The sequence below is a fragment of the Neoarius graeffei genome, chromosome 3, assembly GCF_027579695.1.
Source record: "Neoarius graeffei isolate fNeoGra1 chromosome 3, fNeoGra1.pri, whole genome shotgun sequence".
Lineage (NCBI taxonomy): Eukaryota > Metazoa > Chordata > Actinopteri > Siluriformes > Ariidae > Neoarius > Neoarius graeffei.
Genome location: NC_083571.1, coordinates 88153334 through 88170661, shown reverse-complemented (window position 1 = coordinate 88170661; position 17328 = coordinate 88153334). Strand labels below are relative to the sequence as shown.

Sequence of the window (17328 nt, the reverse complement as noted above, 5' to 3'; positions counted from 1 at the left end):
TGCAAACTCCACACAGAAAGGCCCCCGTCAGCCACTGGGCTCAAACCCAGAACCTTCTTGCTGTGAGGCAACAGTACTAACCACTACACCACCGTGCTGCCAAATGCAAATCTAATATTAATATTTAATTAAAATAGAAACCTAGGGAGGGCGGCACAGTGGTGTAGTGGTTAGTGCTGTCGCCTCACAGCAAGAAGGTCCGGGTTCGAGCCCCGTGGCCGGAGAGGGCCTTTCTGTGTGGAGTTTGCATGTTCTCCCTGTGTCCGCGTGGGTTTCCTCCGGGTGCTTCGGTTTCCCCCACAGTCCAAAGACATGCAGGTTAGGTTAACTGGCGACTCTAAATTGACCGTAGGTGTGAATGTGAGTGTGAATGGTTGTCTGTGTCTATGTGTCAGCCCTGTGATGACCTGGCGACTTGTCCAGGGTGTACCCCGCCTCTCACCCATAGTCAGCTGGGATAGGCTCCAGCTTGCCTGCAACCCTGTAGAACAGGATAAAGCGGCTAGAGATGATGAGATGAGATGAGAAACCTAAGGAACACTAGCCTGTGTATGATTCCTGTATTGGTGCACCATTACATCCTACTGTGAGAAGCACAGTCAGTGCTTCAGCACCATGGACAGTATATACTGTATGTAGCACCATGTATCTGGGACACTTTCCATAGGTCGAATATCAACTTTCTGGCTCAAGCATATGTTTTAAAGCAGTGTACCAAACTTTCACTCAAATGCTCTGGATGGCACATTCTGTACCAATGTACAGGAATTTACACAAACTAGTCTACATCCATTTAAATAAGTTTGTTATGTAATAAATCGTTGCAATAAAACAGTTCCTACTTCATATGTAAAGTCGGTGCTTTTCACTAAATATTCTTAGATTCATGAAAAAAGCATAACTTCTCCACATCTCTGCAAAAACAATCAGGTTTGAAAGTCATGCTGGAACATGGTATAGTAACACAGGTATTTTCAAAATACTCTGTAAATACTTCCGGATCAGGAGAATACAGGAACTTTCCATGTTTGAAGAATACCCATGTTACCATACTAGTTGTGTTTCCATTAGCCTGCTTAATGTGCAATTTGAAATTCCATCCATTATCCGTAACCACTTATTCTGTGCAGGGTCACAGGCAAGCTGGCACCTATCCCAGCTGACTATGGGCGAGAGGCAAGGTAGACGCTGGACAAGTTGCCAGATCATCTCAGTGCTGACACATAGAGACAAACAACCATTCACATTCACACCTATGGTCAATTTAGAACCACCAATTAACCTAACCTGCATGTCTTTGGACTGTTTGGGAAACTGGAGTACCCGGAAGAAACCCACACAGACACGGGGAGAGCATGCAAACTCCACACAGAAAGGCCCCTGTCGGCCACTGGGCTTGAATCAAGAACCTTCTTGCTGTGAGGCAACAGTGCAAACCACTACATCACCGTGCCGCCAAACTCTCAAATATTGCAAAAAAGTTTTTCAGCTGTTTTTTTCCGATGATTCAATAAAGCAATATTTCGCAAAATTGAAAAGGAAACTTTTTCTCGCATTTGAGTCACATGACATGAAAAGCAAATGGCATTGTAACAATAGAATTGTTGTTCCTAGTTTGTGTTGTTCCGGGGAGCGCTTAGAGTGTGACACAGACCATGGAAGTAATGCTGGCAAGAGCTGAATGTTATGTGAAGACCGCTTGTTCAATAAAGTTATACACGTAAACAAGTGAAGCTTTAACCGTCCATTCTGTATGGTTTAATCTTAGAAAACGGAACAGAATGAAACAAGCATCACTTAATAGAAACACAGAGCTTTTGCAATTGCATTTTGTTGAAATATTTAAAATATCACTTCTATTTTGTGCAAAACTGCAATGGAAATCCAGCTACTGTGTTACCATGTGACTTGCAAACCTGCTTACAAACTTAAAGTTTAGGAGCATGGTAAGTCTAATCATATGTCATGAAAACGCAGTGCTCAATATCCATCCATTATCCGTAACCACTTATCCTGTGCAGGGTCACAGGCAAGCTGGAGCCTATCCCAGCTGACTATGGGCGAGAGGCAGGGTGCACCCTGGACAAGTCGCCAGGTTATCGCAGGGCTGACACATACAGTAGAGACAAACAACCATTCACACTCACATTCACACCTACGGTCAATTTAGAACCACTAATTGGCCTAACCTGCACGTCTTTGGACTGTGGAGGGAACCAGAGCACCCGGAGGAAACCCACGCAGACACGGGGAGAACATGCAAACTCCACACAGAAAGGCCCCTGTCAGCCACTGGGCTCAAACCCAGAACCTTCTTGCTGTGAAGCGACAGTGCTAACCACTACACCACCGCCCAATGTTCAATATGTTAAAAAAAAGGTAAAATTGTTCATTACATATCAATACATACAAATAGTGAAAGAGTCAGCTTGGTTAAATTACACTGGTGCAGAATATGACATGCAGAACGTTCTTCATGTCACGCTGCACTGCTATGCAACATGTGCTTGTGTCAGAATGGTGACATCCAATGTATATAAGGTGCGGCAGATAAGTTGTGCATGTTTTTTTCTGTTAAACTTGGTTGAGAAAAATACCTACATACATCTAACCAGTCAAAAGCAAAATACCTAAACCTACCAAAAAACATGTTTCGTTTCAAGCTGTTCAAGAGTAATCTGCGCATCAAATCCCCATATAAAAGTACTAATTATCTGTGCACACAATAACTGTATGTGTTGTGTTTTCTGTAAACTTATCTACCTTGGAGAAGAAAGCTTTTAAATGAAGTTTATGATATGGTGATATACAGATATCATTGCCATAATCTGAGTAAGCATATTAACAATAAATTCACGTGTGTCTCTGTATATAAGACAACATCCCTCTTTCTTTTACACACACAGAGCAGGCACATGAGGACTTACTGTGGCGAGCTCGTCAAACTTTCCGAAGAGTTCATTCAACAATTTGACCAGCTCCTGAGCTGTGCATTGAGAAGCCAAACTGGTGAACCCGACAATGTCTGCAAACAGGATACTAAAGGGAAGGAAAATATGGAATGTTGGTTATCTAAATTCACACCAGTAATATTAACAAATTAGAGATCAGGCAGTCCTCTAACGGGCCAATAATTGCACTGGCCCACAATTTTGCAACATCTAGAAAGGCAAATTAACAGAACTAATAGTAAGTTTTTGTTGTTGTTGTTGTTGTTGTTGTTTTTTAAATCGCTGGTCCCTCAAAAACGGTAATTAGTATTTCAGTGTAATTTAAAATGAACATTTGTTAAACAGCTGATATAAATGATGATGCTCTGTCCCACCTTCAGTTACTGATGAGCCACTGCTTTGTAACATAGTACTTAAACAGACTCAGTACTTAGACATTCTGTTAAAGTAGTAATTGTAGTGAAAAAAGGAACTATATAGATTTTTAGATATTGCTTTCACAAGTATATTTAAAAGCATAATGTATTTGTCTTTACTGCTGATACAGTTACTGTATCTATAACACATTGTCAAAAGGGGGGGTAAAAGAATTTTGTTAACGGTAAAATTTTCATTTTTGACCATACATAAGCACATATAAACATGGTAATACTATCATCATACAGCATTATGATTATTTTTCATACCCAAGTAAGGGATAATGTATGACACCAATTCCAAAAAAAAAAAAACGAGACGCTATGTAAAATGTAAATAAAAACAGAATGTGATGATTTGCAAAACATGGAAACCCGATATTTCATTGCTCATAGTACAAAGTTAAAACTGCATGGTTCTGTAGTAAAGAGTCCAGGTGCTAAACTGGCCTGCCTGCAGTCCAGACCTGTCTCCCATTGAAAACATTTGGTGCATTATGAAGCGCAAAATAAGAAAAAAGAGACCCTGCTGGGCAACTGAAATTGTATATCAGGCAAGAATAGGACAACATTTCACTTTCAAAACTACAGCCATTGGTCTCCTCAGTTCCCAAACATTTATGGAGTGTCATTAAAATCAGAGGTGATGCAACACAGTGGTAAACATACCCCTGTCATTAAATTCAAAATGAGCATATAATTTCCAAAAAAAGCAATAACATTTCTCAGTTTCAACATTTGATATGTTGTCTTTGTACTATTTTCAATGAAATATAGGATTTCCATGATTTGCAAATCATCATATTCTGTTTTTATCTTGCCCGGGATGGAGTCCACCAGTGGGCGAGGTATTGTTTTCGGTCGGGTTTGTTTGTTTGTTAATGATGTGACGGGAAAATGGCTGGACCAATCTTCATGAAACTTTCAGGATAGATGGGCATTGGTCTCAAATAGAACCTCCAAAATTTTGGGGGTCATCCAGTCAAGGTCAAGATTTTTGTGGCTACTGCTTCATATAGAGGCGGTAACCACTGTTATCATGCTGTAAGAATGTAAGAGTGTAACAATCGTGCAGTATGGTCTGTTCTAATTGGCTGAGAGCAGTACAGTGTGTTCTGATTGGCTGAGAGCAGTACGGTGTGTTCTGATTGGCTGAGAGCAGTAAGCAGTAGAGTGTGCTGTGATTGGCTGAGAGCAGCAGAGAATCAGAATCAGAACCATGTTTATTGGCCAAGTATGTTCACACACAAGGTCAAAATCAAGGTCAAGGTCACCAAAAAGGTCAAAATCGTTTTCTCGTGATATCTTCCTTCATATTCATCATAAGTGCTGCCGGGCGAGGTTTGTTTTGCCTTGCGACACTTGTTATTTATGTTTTACACAGCATCCGAAATAAACATCACAAAATAAACCCTGACTTCATGATGGGGTCCTGCATCATCCAGAAGAGGGTTATTTCGCGACAATGGCTGTACATTATCCTGCTTTTTACATGGTTACTTTCTAAATAAATCAATAATTTGACACAAAATATTGATTTAAAAATTATTTTATTGCTTCCACTAATGATGTGGTCCAGAGCAACGATCTGTTATACAGAAATGACAGACCATCGAACGCTGTCACTGACCAATCAAAATCGAGTATTCAACAAAACCATGTAATGCCAACATTTAACATCAGAAACTTCTAAGTAGGTCATGAGTTACCTTAATTTTTAGTAGAAAGTGGTCTTTACTTTTACTTAAATATGACTATTGAATATAACGCTGCTTAAGGGTCTTGATTATACATACAGAAATGGCTCAAAATTGGGATATTCAGTTCAGAGTCCTATGAAAATAGGTTATCATATGCAAACCCTGGGATGAACTCCGAAACCCTCCAGCTGCTCGGTGCTGGGAATGCTAATGCATTATACATCACTGCCATTCACTCACTGTTCTTTAAGGCAATGTCTATATACATGATCTTACAAATGACTGGCAGTGTGTGAATCGTCTCTGTGATGTGTGTGTGTGTGTGTGTGTGTGTGTGTGTGTGTGTGTGTGTGTGTGTGTGTGCTTTCTGTGCTATGACTCTCCCAGTACCTCCACCTTATTCTCTCTCCGTCTCTCTCTGAACGTGTGTGGGCAGTGAGAGCTAATTGAGCAGCTCTTGAGTTGATAGGGATAGCTTTGGGAGCTGTGCAGACTTTGGCTGCGAGCCACACTCATGAGGTTGCATGAGTGAGTGAAGAGCAGTTGACTCCTGCTGACTCACTGAGTGTTCTCATTCCCCATTTATGTGCAACAGAAGTGACACCTATCGTCAATGAACTGTCAATTCTCTCTCATTAACTCTTTCACCCATCCTCTCTCTCTCTCTCTCTCTGTACCTCACATTGTCATGACGCTGGATGTAGATCTTATGGAAAATTCTTTCTGGTGGTTTGAGGAAGTCCTCCTTCATCTCCATGGCAACATTTCTGGGTAGCAGACTCATTAGGAGGCGTTCCTATAAGAAGATAAATAAATAACTAAATAAATACTGCTTTGCATATATAAACAGGCCCTACCCATAACCTTGACCTCCCCAATCTGTTTATAAGGGATATATTCCCTTCAAGGGCAGCACGGTGGTGTAGTGGTTAGCGCTGTCGCCTCACAGCAAGAAGGTCCGGGTTTGAGCTCCGTGGCCAGCAAGGGCCTTTCTGTGCGGAGTTTGCATGTTCTCCCCGTGTCCGCGTGGGTTTCCTCCGGGTGCTCCGGTTTCCCCCACAGTCCAAAGACATGCAGGTTAGGTTAACTGGTGGCTCTAAATTGACCGTAGGTGTGAATGTGAGTGTGAATGGTTGTCTGTGTCTATGTGTCAGCCCTGTGATGACCTGGCGACTTGTCCAGGGTGTACCCCGCCTTTCGCCCGTAGTCAGCTGGGATAGCCTCCAGCTTGCCTGCGACCCTGTAGAACAGGATAAAGCGGCTAGAGATAATGAGATGAGATGAGATATTCCCTTCGAAACAGGATTCTGCAAACTACAAATCTTGGATCCTCAGATGAACAAACCATCAGTTTACTCTAGTTATAATGCTATCTATTAATCTGTCTTTTTCTCTGTGTTGTTGTTGTTGTTGTTCAAGTAGTGCCACACTTCTTCTGTTCTTCAGTTTCTCCTTCTTAAACGTTCTGTGCAGAACACAATACCAGAGGTTTTCTCTTTCAGAATAGGATGCATGTAGAATTTTGGAAAGCGAGAGCCATTAAATCATCCAAAGAACCCTTTTCTAACAGTGGATAGTATGTAGTAATAATGCCAATTTAATTAGCTTAACTTAATTGTAACTTAAAGTATATTCAAATTGAGTGTGTGTGTGCTGGTAATAGAGGAATTAAACCCACAACAATAGACTGTGGTTCAGAACTGTACATGGATTATACTAAGCCTAAAAAATTTAGCTTGGGTTTTGAGATTCTAAAAATAAGTTGATGTGGCGGGTGACACAGTGGTGCAGTGGTTAGCGCTGTGGTCTCACAGCAAGAAGGTTCTGGGTTTAAGCTCAGTGGCCGACGGGGGCCTTTCTGTGTGGAGTTTGCATGTTCTCCCCGTGTCCGTGTGGGTTTCCTCCGGGTGCTCCGGTTTCCCCCACAGTCCAAAGACATGCAGGTTAGGCTAACTGGTGGCTCGAAATTGACCGTAGGTGTGAATGTGAGTGTGAATGGTTGTTTGTCTCTGTGTCAGCCCTGCGATGATCTGGCAACTTGTCCAGGGTGCACCCCACCTCTCGGCCATAGTCAGTTGGGACAGGCTCCAGCTTGCCCTCAACCCTGCACAGGATAAGTGGTTATGGATAATGGATGGATGGATGAAGGTTGATGTGGCTGCAGTTGTATCTTTTGCTGCATTTGACTTATTTTCCAATTGCAGACCAGGAAAAAACAAAGAAAATGGCCCCTTCGCTTGGAATTCCTTCTCAGAAACTCAGGGTATTCTCCTCAACTTGGAGTTCCTTCTAGTTCAGCAACTGCGTTCAATCAACATGGGTGCTCACAGCTTCAGCGTAAACAACATAGTTTACCTTTATTAAAGTACCTCCCATGTCAGAATCTGGTCTTCCCAGGCAGTCTCCTGTCCCAGTACTACCCAGCTCTTTGAGGCGCATGGGTGTGGCACCAATCTCCATTTCTATAGCCCTCAACTTCTTGCCTATTACATTGCTAGGGTTACTCTGGTAACTGCAAGAGTTTGACTCCATACCCCCATCTGTATTGCAGCATGCCTTCCAGATGGCAGTAGGTATCATTTTTATGATGGTCTTTGGTATGACCCAACCATAAGTAGAACTCCCGGTCTCCCGGTCAAGAGGCAGACACGCTAACCACTAGGCCAACTCACGGTAGTTTAACTTTATGCTTACCTTTAAATGTAAGCATAAACATTTATTTTATTATTATTTTAGATACAAGTATTTGCTTCAGAGCAATCAGCATATCAATCAGATATATTAGCTTGTTAAAGCTATAACATTTCATCTATAAAGTTCACTGTGTTGAGGAAGAAAATACACACGACTCATCACTATTCACTGGCTAGCTTGTTGCTAACAAAAATCAAACATGGAGGCATCCATTTTTTCCCCACTTCCCAGGTAAATCAAATGCAGCATTAAACTTCATTATGAATTTTGATCTCTCATTCACTATATGGACAAAAATATGTGGACACCTGATCATCACAGTGATACGTGGTTCGTCCTCAAACTGTTGGTAAAAGCACACAGTTGTAAAGAATGCATGCTAGCTGCATGCTGTAGCTTTAAGATTTCACTATGGAACCCAAGTCTGTTCCAGCATGACAATGCCCCTGCACATCAAGGTTGGTGTGGAAGAACTCAAGTGTTCTGCGCAGAGCTGCAGAGTCCCTCAACAGGCCCCTTCACCCAACATCAGTGCCTGAGCTCACTAATGCTCTTGTGGCTGAATGGGTGGAAACTCCCATATCCACATTCCATAATCCAGTGAAAAGCCTTCCCAGTAAAGAGCAAAGAGTAGGCCAACTTCGGAATGCAATTTTCAAAAAGCACATATGGGTGTAATGCTCAGATGTCCAAAAACCTTTGGCCATATAGGGTATTACTGAAATGCAATGCAATGCAGAATTACAGCAGGATACTAAAATTATTTTTTGCTTCTTATGTAGGTATTTGAAGGAAACTGTACTCCTACATATCACTGTAAGTAGAATTATCACAATCTGTTCCATCCCACCATTTGTCTTATTCCCAAGTTTTAAAATTTGATCGAAATGATACTGGAGTGATCTGGGGTGCACGTGTTTTAGGTTGACAAGGGTTGGCTCATTACTTTTCTGATTACTGCTAAGTGGGTGATATCAGTGGGAGATCACAGCTCGGCACTGGAGTTGGTTGGCATGGCAGAGGTAAGTTTCCCTGGAAACACTTACACTTCGTCGTCAGCCACGCATTGCTAAAAGCAGGTGATAAATGTCTTCTTGATTAAGCATGCTGTTATCAGTGAGTCAGGACACCTGCTCGAAGAGACTTTCGAGAGCTGTTTGAAACTGAGCTTTGGACTGGACTGGGATTGGTTGGGCTATATAGAATAGGAATGTTGGTGTATTTGTGGCAATAATCAAGCTGGAGTAAAGGATCTGTCTGACTGATGTGTCAATCCATCTATCTATGATATGATTTTATGAAATGTGAACTTTCGACTTCACACTTAGACCTTTCTCTGCTTCTTCTACTTGCATTATCTAATGTACTTCCTCTAATGTTGCAACTCGTAACACCCGAGCTGTATTTTATTTTTTATGGGGATCAAATCGGAAACTGACCTGATTGGTTGCTCCCTGTAAAGAAAACTGTTCTATAATAGAGTTGTTTCGTGCAACAAAACACAACCATGACAGTGCCTACGCACACCAGTACTCTGTTATCGAGGTGGCTTTGCTGTTAGTTTTCGCAAAGCACTCAGGTTATGATGCAAACACAGACAAACCAAAGGAGCAATAGGCAACATGAGACAGGCAGACACTCAGGCGATCAGCAAATGAGCCAAACTTGGCCGAGACATGTATCGAAAACCAAAGTAAGCCCTGGAATATCAATACGGTTGTGGAAGAAGTCAGGAAGACCAATGGCCTCATCTGGTCCCTTCATACCAAGACTGTAATAATGTCTTCCTGCCTGGAACGTTATTTCCTGCTGAAGCTAAAGAAGCTTGGACTGGACCCTAACATCTTCACCAACTTCTACCACTATACTATAGATATATGTCTTTTATCACAAAAAGTTTCATCCAGTTGGTTGATTACTAATCCTAAAATAGTTTTTATTATACACAACTGAAGACATTTTCACTTACTTATGATGTTTCGATGTCTTTTTTTTAGCTGACATCTTGATCACATCTAACGCTTGGCATCTCTGGCCACTGCTGGATGGTGCACATGATCTACAAATCAGCTGATTCCACGTATGACTGAGTTGGTATGTCCCTACGTCCCGATTCATGCAGCACGTGCACCATCACGTGGTCACGTGCACCATCCGGCGATGGCCAGAGACGCCAAGCGTTAGATTTGATCAAGATGTCAGCTAAGAAAGACATCGAAACATCATAAGTAAGTGAAAATTTCTTCAGTTGTGTATAATAAGAACTTTTTTAAGAAGAGATATACATCTTGGCTAGGTGGATCGCTGTATGGTATGGCAGTTGCACCAACAACAACCACAAGGCTCTTCAGTGTGTGGTGAAAGACTCCCATTCATACAAGCAAACAGTGCCTAAGGAAAGTTCACAAAATCACCCCAATCTTCAGTCATCCAATACACAAACAGTTTTCCACATCTGACAAATGATTTGGCGCATCCGATAATGAACAAACAGACCATCCATCCATCCATCCATCCATCCATCCGTTATCTGTAGCCGCTTATCCTGTTCTACAGGGTCGTGGGCAAGCTGGAGCCTTTCCCAGCTGACTATGGGTGAGAGGCATGGTACACCCTGGACAAGTCGCCAGGTTATTGCAGGGCTGAACAAACGGACTAAAGAACAGTTTATGCCCATTCTCTGTTAGGTTTCTAAATAGGCTATGAGCGAGATCATTAACATTCCCACTCACCATTGGGTTTTTTTTTCCACTGTCACATTATCACTTTACATTGGCACAATGGCATGCTGTCTTGTGTACTACATATTATTTCTCTCTCTCTCTCTCTCTCTCTCTCTTCTTATGTACACTGCCTGGCCAAAAAAGTCACCATTTGGATTTAAATAAGCTAACAATTAAGAACCTTTGGTTGGATAATTACTGCAGTGATTAATGTGTTTCAGCTGGCAACAATTATTTTAACCCTAACTGATGCAGTGAGTAGCTTCTCATTTCTTAAACAACCATGTCAGAAGACATATCCTGTGTAAAAGGTGTTACTGTGTGTCAAAGGGTCAAATTATTGGCCTGCATCAAGCAAAGAAAACAATAAGGAGGTTGCTGAAATGGCTGGAATTGGCTAAAGAACTGTCCAATGCATGATTAAAACCTGGAAGGATAGTGGTGAACCATCAACTTTATGGAAGAAATATGGTGGGAAAAAAAACTCTTGACTGACCACGATCAGAGATCACACAAATGCATGGTGAAGCTGAATCGTAAAAAATGAACAGTAGAACTCACGGCTAGGTTTAATATTGAATGTAAGAGCATTTCCACACTCACAATGGTATGAGAACTCACAGGATTAGGACTAAACAGCTGTTCGGCTGTAAGAAAACCACTTGTTAGTCAGATTAATCCAAAGAAAATAATTCAGTTTGCTAGGGAGCATACCGTAAAGATTGGACACTGGAGCGATGGAAAAGGTCATGTGGTTTCATATTTATCCTGTTCCAGAGTGATGGGCGTGTCAGGATAAGAAGGGAAGCACATGAAGTGATGCACCCATCATGCATAGTGGCCACTGTACAAGCCTCCGGAGGCAGTTGTGATCTGTGCTTGCTTCAGTTGGTCAGGTCGAAGCTCAGCAACGTTATGTGGCAATAAATTGAAGTCACCTGACGACCTGAATGTACTGAATGACCAGGTTATCACATCAATGGATTTTTTTCTTCCCTGATCACATGGGCATAAAATTAGAGCTCAGATTGTGAAAGAGTGGTTCAGGGAGCATGAGGAATCATTTTCACAATGAACTGGCCACCACAGAGTCCTGACCTTAACCCCATTGAAAGTCTTTGCGATAGACTTTACGCAGTGGTTTGATTCTCCCGTCATCAAGCCAAGATCTTGGTGAAAAATTAACGCAGTGCTGGATGGAAATAAATGTTGTGATGTTGCATAAGGTTTTTTGAAACAATGCCACCCCATATGTGTGCTGAACTCGGTCCAACAAAATATTAGCCTCATTCTAGTTCAAATCAGTCTGTGATCATTTACTTCTGTACCCAACAAGGCACTGACGAACTGGTATGTGCGGGAGCTATGTTTTATGAAAATCCTCAAGTTAAATGTGTGAGCTGTTCACTCAGCATTCACAACGGTACTGGAAAATACTGCATGTGCAGATATTTATATATTCTGAAGAATTTGTTATGTTTGTTATCCTTGTAGCTTTGCAAGCTGTTTGAATTTTACATCCACCGTGTCTATTTCCCCATTAGGCCTCTGGTCTGAATATGATCTGAATTCTAATTCGGTGAGCACATTACACTTCCACCCAACATCCTGTGTGTGTGTGTGTGTGTGTGTGTGTGTGTGTGTGTGTGTGTGTGGGAGGGGGGATTTCTTTCTTTCTTTTTTTTTTGGCTGGGCAGTGTATACTGTATATCGGATTTTATTGTATCTCTTGTATTTTATGCAGTTATCTAATCAGCCAATCATGTGGCAGCAGCACAATGCGTAGAATCATGCAGATACAGTTCAAGAGCTTCAAGAAGAAGTAGACTAGAAAAAGACGAGGTGATTTTGTGTTGAATCTTCACCTGTCCAGTTTGGGTGAGTCTGTGCCCATGATAGCCTCAAATCCCTATTCTTGGCTGACAGGAGTGGAACCTGATGCGGTCTTCTGCTCTTGTAGCTCATCCACCTCAAGGTTCGATGTTTTGTGAATGCAGAGATGCTTTTCTGCTCACCACCATTGTAAAGAGTGATTATACACTCACCAGCCACTTTATTAGGAACACCCATACACCTGCTGTTTTATGCAGTCAATCCCTTAACAGCAGCACAAGGCATAAAATAATGCAGATACAAATCAAGAGCTTCAGTTAATGTTCACTTCAAACATCAGAATGGGAAAAATTGTGATCTCTGTGACCTTCACTGTGGCATGGATGTTGGTGCCAGATGGACTGGTTTGAGTATTTCAGAAACTGCTGATCTCCTGGGGTTTTCACACACAACAGTCTCTAGAGTTTACGCAGAATGGTACGAAAAACAAAGAACAGTGAGTGTGAGACAGTTCTGTGGGTGGAAACGCCTTGTTGATAAAACTATGGTCACACAACACCTCGTGATGCTTTGCGATGGGTTATTGATGAAAATGAGGCGTTTTTAGTGACGGTGCATGGTGATATACAGGCGAGCTAAAAGTTGTGGTCACACAGCAAGCGAATACTTGACTGTTACGCCTCCGTACATTCGAGTGGCCACGCTCGCTCACAGGATCCAGTCATTATGAAAAAAACCTGATGGTGATTTGACCACAATCAGCACACACATATAAGGACACAGAGACTTCACGAAGTATTATCATTATCACTGTCATGTTTGTTTCTAGCCATGTTTATGACTCTGCTTTCGGTTTCGTTGGTGTTTTGTTTTTGTAAATATCATGCCTGCTAATAAACATGGACTTCCTGAACTTACATCCATCTCCCGGCACACACCTAACAGAATACTTGCAAAATCTCTGTGAAAACAGCGTCCTCATATGCGTGTGCTGATTGCACTCAAATCAGCATCAGGTGTTTCCAATAACAACTGGATCCTAAGTACACACAACGCACTTCGAAGGATCCCAGAATGTAAATGCACTTTTCCAGTCTCGGCAAAGATTAGGCTGTGCCGAGCCACTGTGTTGATGAGGCTCCCGCGAGCATCGGGGACATGGATTCAAGACAAATACATCTCAAGAGGCTCCCTGAAGGTTCCCCGAGCTTCGGGAAATATTCCCAAACCCATCTGCGAGTATTCACCGCTTAATTTGCCAGCGAAAACATCGCCATCAAATTTCAATGCATGCACTGAAATTTTTTATGACGTTTTTGGCCACTCATGAGGTGGAGACACACCAAAAAACAACTCACGAAGCTCTGAGAACAATCACCGTGTGTTGCACAATTGGTGGTGATGCTACCAGTTTTTCGTCACCAAGTATTCGCAAACCCATCCTGAGCTGTAGTGTGATTAGGGCCTAAGAGACATGCAGTTAGGTTAACATGGGGCGGCCTTGGGCTGAAGTGCCCTTGAGCAAGGTACCTAATCTCTGACTGCTCCCCGGGGCGCTGTAGTGTGGCTCTCCACTGCTCTGGGTGTGTGTGCGTGTGTTCACTGCTTCAGATGGGTTAAATGCAGAGGATGAATTTCACTGTGCTTGAAGTGTGCATGTGCCAAATAACGGTTTCTTCCTTCTTCTTCTTCTAAGAGGTCAGAGGTAAATGCCCAGATTGGTTTGAGCTGCCAGGAAGGATATAGCAACTCATCGCAACTCTTTATACCCGTGGTGAGCAGAAAAGCTTCTCAGCATGCAACTGCAGAAGACCACATTCGGTTCCACTCCTGCCAGCCAAGAACAGGAATCTTAGAGGTTGTCCACACGGCAACGGATTCAGGTGAATCTGATAAAATTGTTTATCGTTTCGGCCTGGTGTCCACATGGCACCGGCGTTTTGGGTGCACCAAAACGATATTTTTTGAGAACGGGTTCCAGAGTGGAAAAATCTGGCAACGGCGCCGTTGCGAAGTCGTCTGGATGAGTAGAATGGATTTGTTTACGATGACATCACAACCACATGACTAGAACAAGCAGCACTCTCGCTGTTTTGTATGAACCACTGCATTGCATTCACTTTTGTATACAGCTTTTCTTTTAAATAAACAAGTAACTGAACCATTTCTTGAATTTCTTTTTTTTATTGGATAAGACTGCTTTTCAAAATGTTCACACACAATATAAAAAGTTATATAAATTATATAAAAATGCTTTTCAAAATGTTCACATACAATAAGAAAATTAAGTTATATAAAACTATGCACACTAATAAAACTAATTTGTACACACAGAAGGCACGATTTCCTCGCGTAGTCGCAGCCATCTTCTTCTTGTTGTTGTGTGTTTGTTCCTGTGAGTACTTCACGCCGGGTAGAAGAAGGGGTTTATGCGCATGCGTCCTACTTCTTCTATTGTTCTGGTGTCTCCGATGGGACCGTCTTACAGCGCACATAGAGGTGTGGCATGTGTATTGCATCGTTTTCAGCAAGCGTTGCGTTGCCATATGTACCTGATATTTTACTGATCCGTTGCCCATGTGGACACGATATTTTTTTTAATAAAATCTCATTGCCGTTGTCATGTGGATGTAGCCTTAGAATCAAGAACAAGTTCCTATTAAAGTGGCTGGTGAGTTCATGAGTTGCTATATCCTTCCTGGCAGCTGGAACCAATCTGGCCATTTTCCTCTGACCTCTCTTGTCAACAAGGCCTTCGTTTCCACCCACAGAACTGTCGCTCACTCAATGTTTTTTGTTCTTTGCACCATTCTGGGTAAACTCTCAAGACTGTTGTGTGTGAAAACCCCAGGAGATCAGCAGTTTCTGAAATACTCAAACCAGTCCATCTGGCACCAACACCCATACCACAGTGAAAGTCACACTTTGAGATCACAATTTTCCCATTCTGATGTTTGAAGTGAACATTAACTGAAGCTCTTGATTTGTATCTGCGTGATTTTAACCATTGGGCTTCTGCTACATGATTGGCTGATTAGATACCTGCATGAATGAGCAGGTGTACAGGTGTTCCTAATAAAGTGGATGGTGAGTGTAGATTCCGTTGCATGTACACAATTTACGTCGGGCTTCACCATAAGAATTTCAATGTACATCTGTCTTGACCAACCATGCAAATGAAAAATAAAATTGACTTGACTTGCTTACTGACTCTACTGACAATTTTATATTCATGTTACGGAGTTGAGTGTGTCTTACCATATAACCATAAAGATATTTAGTGTGTGTGTGCGTGCGTGCGTTGTGCGTGTTAATGTACAGAGTGGGTGGTGTTACCTTCTATTTGGGGAGTTTGTTAGGTAGGAGGTGGATGAGTCATTTGCAAACAATTATAACCAATTTCAGTCGCTAAGTAACAAGAAGAAAGTGTTATCTCTAGTGGAGTTCAGAAGAACATGTATACCGTCTCTTCATTTCTTGCCTCATTCTAGTTAATTAACAAATCAGTCTGTGATCATTTACTTCTGTACCCAACAAGGCACTGACGAACTGGTATGTGCGGGAGCTATGTTTTATGAAAATCCTCGAGTTAAATGTGTGAGCTGTTCACTCAGCATTCACAACGGTACTGGAAAATACTGCATGTGCAGATATTTATATATTCTGAAGAATTTGTTTGTTGCCCTTGTAGCTTTGCAAGCTGTTTGAATTTTACATCCACCGTGTCTATTTCCCCATTAGGCCTCTGGTCTGTATGATCTGAATTCTAATTCGGTGAGCACATTACACTTCCACCCAACATCCTGTGTGTGTGTGTGTGTGTGTGTGTGTGTGTGTGTGTGTGTGTGTGTGTGTGTGTGCTTGTACAGCTTGAGGACCAGAAGACATACAGGGCATTTCAAAAAGTTTGATATTATTTCACAATTTAATAACTTTGCCAATTCTCCTTCGATTGACCTCAAATTTTAACAGCATGTATGGAAACAGGTCAAAATTTTATGTGTAATGTTTTTTGTTTTTATCTTTTTGGATATGGAAATGCTATTCACTGGAAAAGAAAAGGCGTTTTGTGTGTTAGAGGACGCTCGAACACAGTCGAACAAGACTGTGCAGCGTGCATTTATGAGAGAATTCTCTAAAAACGCACCAACTGCAATGCAGATTTGGACACGGCACAAAAAGTTCAAAGAGGAAGGCTGTGTGTGTGTGTCTCAGGCGGCGTGCATATTGAAAATTTGTGAACTCATTCATGGAATCCACATATCTTTGAAATCCTCATTCAAATTTTGAGGAATAAATCTTATATTGCTCAACATTTAGCTTGTTCAGTTTCATTTGCCTAGACTATGTAGTTTATCATAATATAATATCAAACTTCTTGGCTGGTCCTCACATCTTCAAAAGACTATTTGAGGGTAGGGTTCAGGTTAGAATGAGGTTTAGGTTCGGGTCAGGGTAAGGGCAGGGGTAAGGTATTTAGGTGTGATGGTTAAGGTTAGGATAAAGGGCCAGGGAATGCGTTATGTTAATGAGTGTCCCCACAAAGATAGGTGTGTGTGTGTGTGTGTGTGTGTGTGTGTGTGTGTGTGTGTGTGTGTGTGTGTGTGTGTGTGTGTTGAGTGTGTGTGTGTGTGTGTGTGTTTGAGTGTGTGTGTGTGTGTGTGTGTGTGTGCGTGTGTGTGTGTGTGTGTGTGTGTGTGTGTGTGTTTGCAGATAAAAGTTGACCTTTAACGTAGTCAGGGAGGAATAAAGGCAATCTGGCAAGTAATTAGCTGTCAAATTTGCGACTTTTTTAAAACAGAAAATGAGCTACATGGTTATTTGATTTCGTGTGTGTGTGTGTGTGTGTGTTTCATTTTGATGGAGACCAAATGTCCCCCACAAGTTCTGGAATATCTGACAATTTTGACCATTTTATCCGATCTCCATTTTGAAAACAACTATAGATAGATAGATAGATAGATAGATAGATAGATAGATAGATAGATAGATAGATAGATAGCGCGCCCTC

At 41.8% G+C, this 17328-nt stretch overlaps 1 protein-coding gene across 1 annotated transcript in view; it reads right to left on the bottom strand.

Annotated features, from left to right (window-relative positions):
- The window catches only part of adcy1a (adenylate cyclase 1a), a 112330-nt gene that overhangs the window by 69147 nt on the left and 25855 nt on the right, over positions 1-17328 (bottom strand). Inside the window, exons 3-4 of the mRNA XM_060917612.1 lie at positions 5745-5863; positions 2928-3039 (exon numbers count right to left, since the gene is read on the bottom strand). Coding sequence (XP_060773595.1) covers positions 2928-3039; positions 5745-5863 — 231 coding nt within the window. The remainder of the gene's footprint in view (positions 1-2927; positions 3040-5744; positions 5864-17328) is intronic.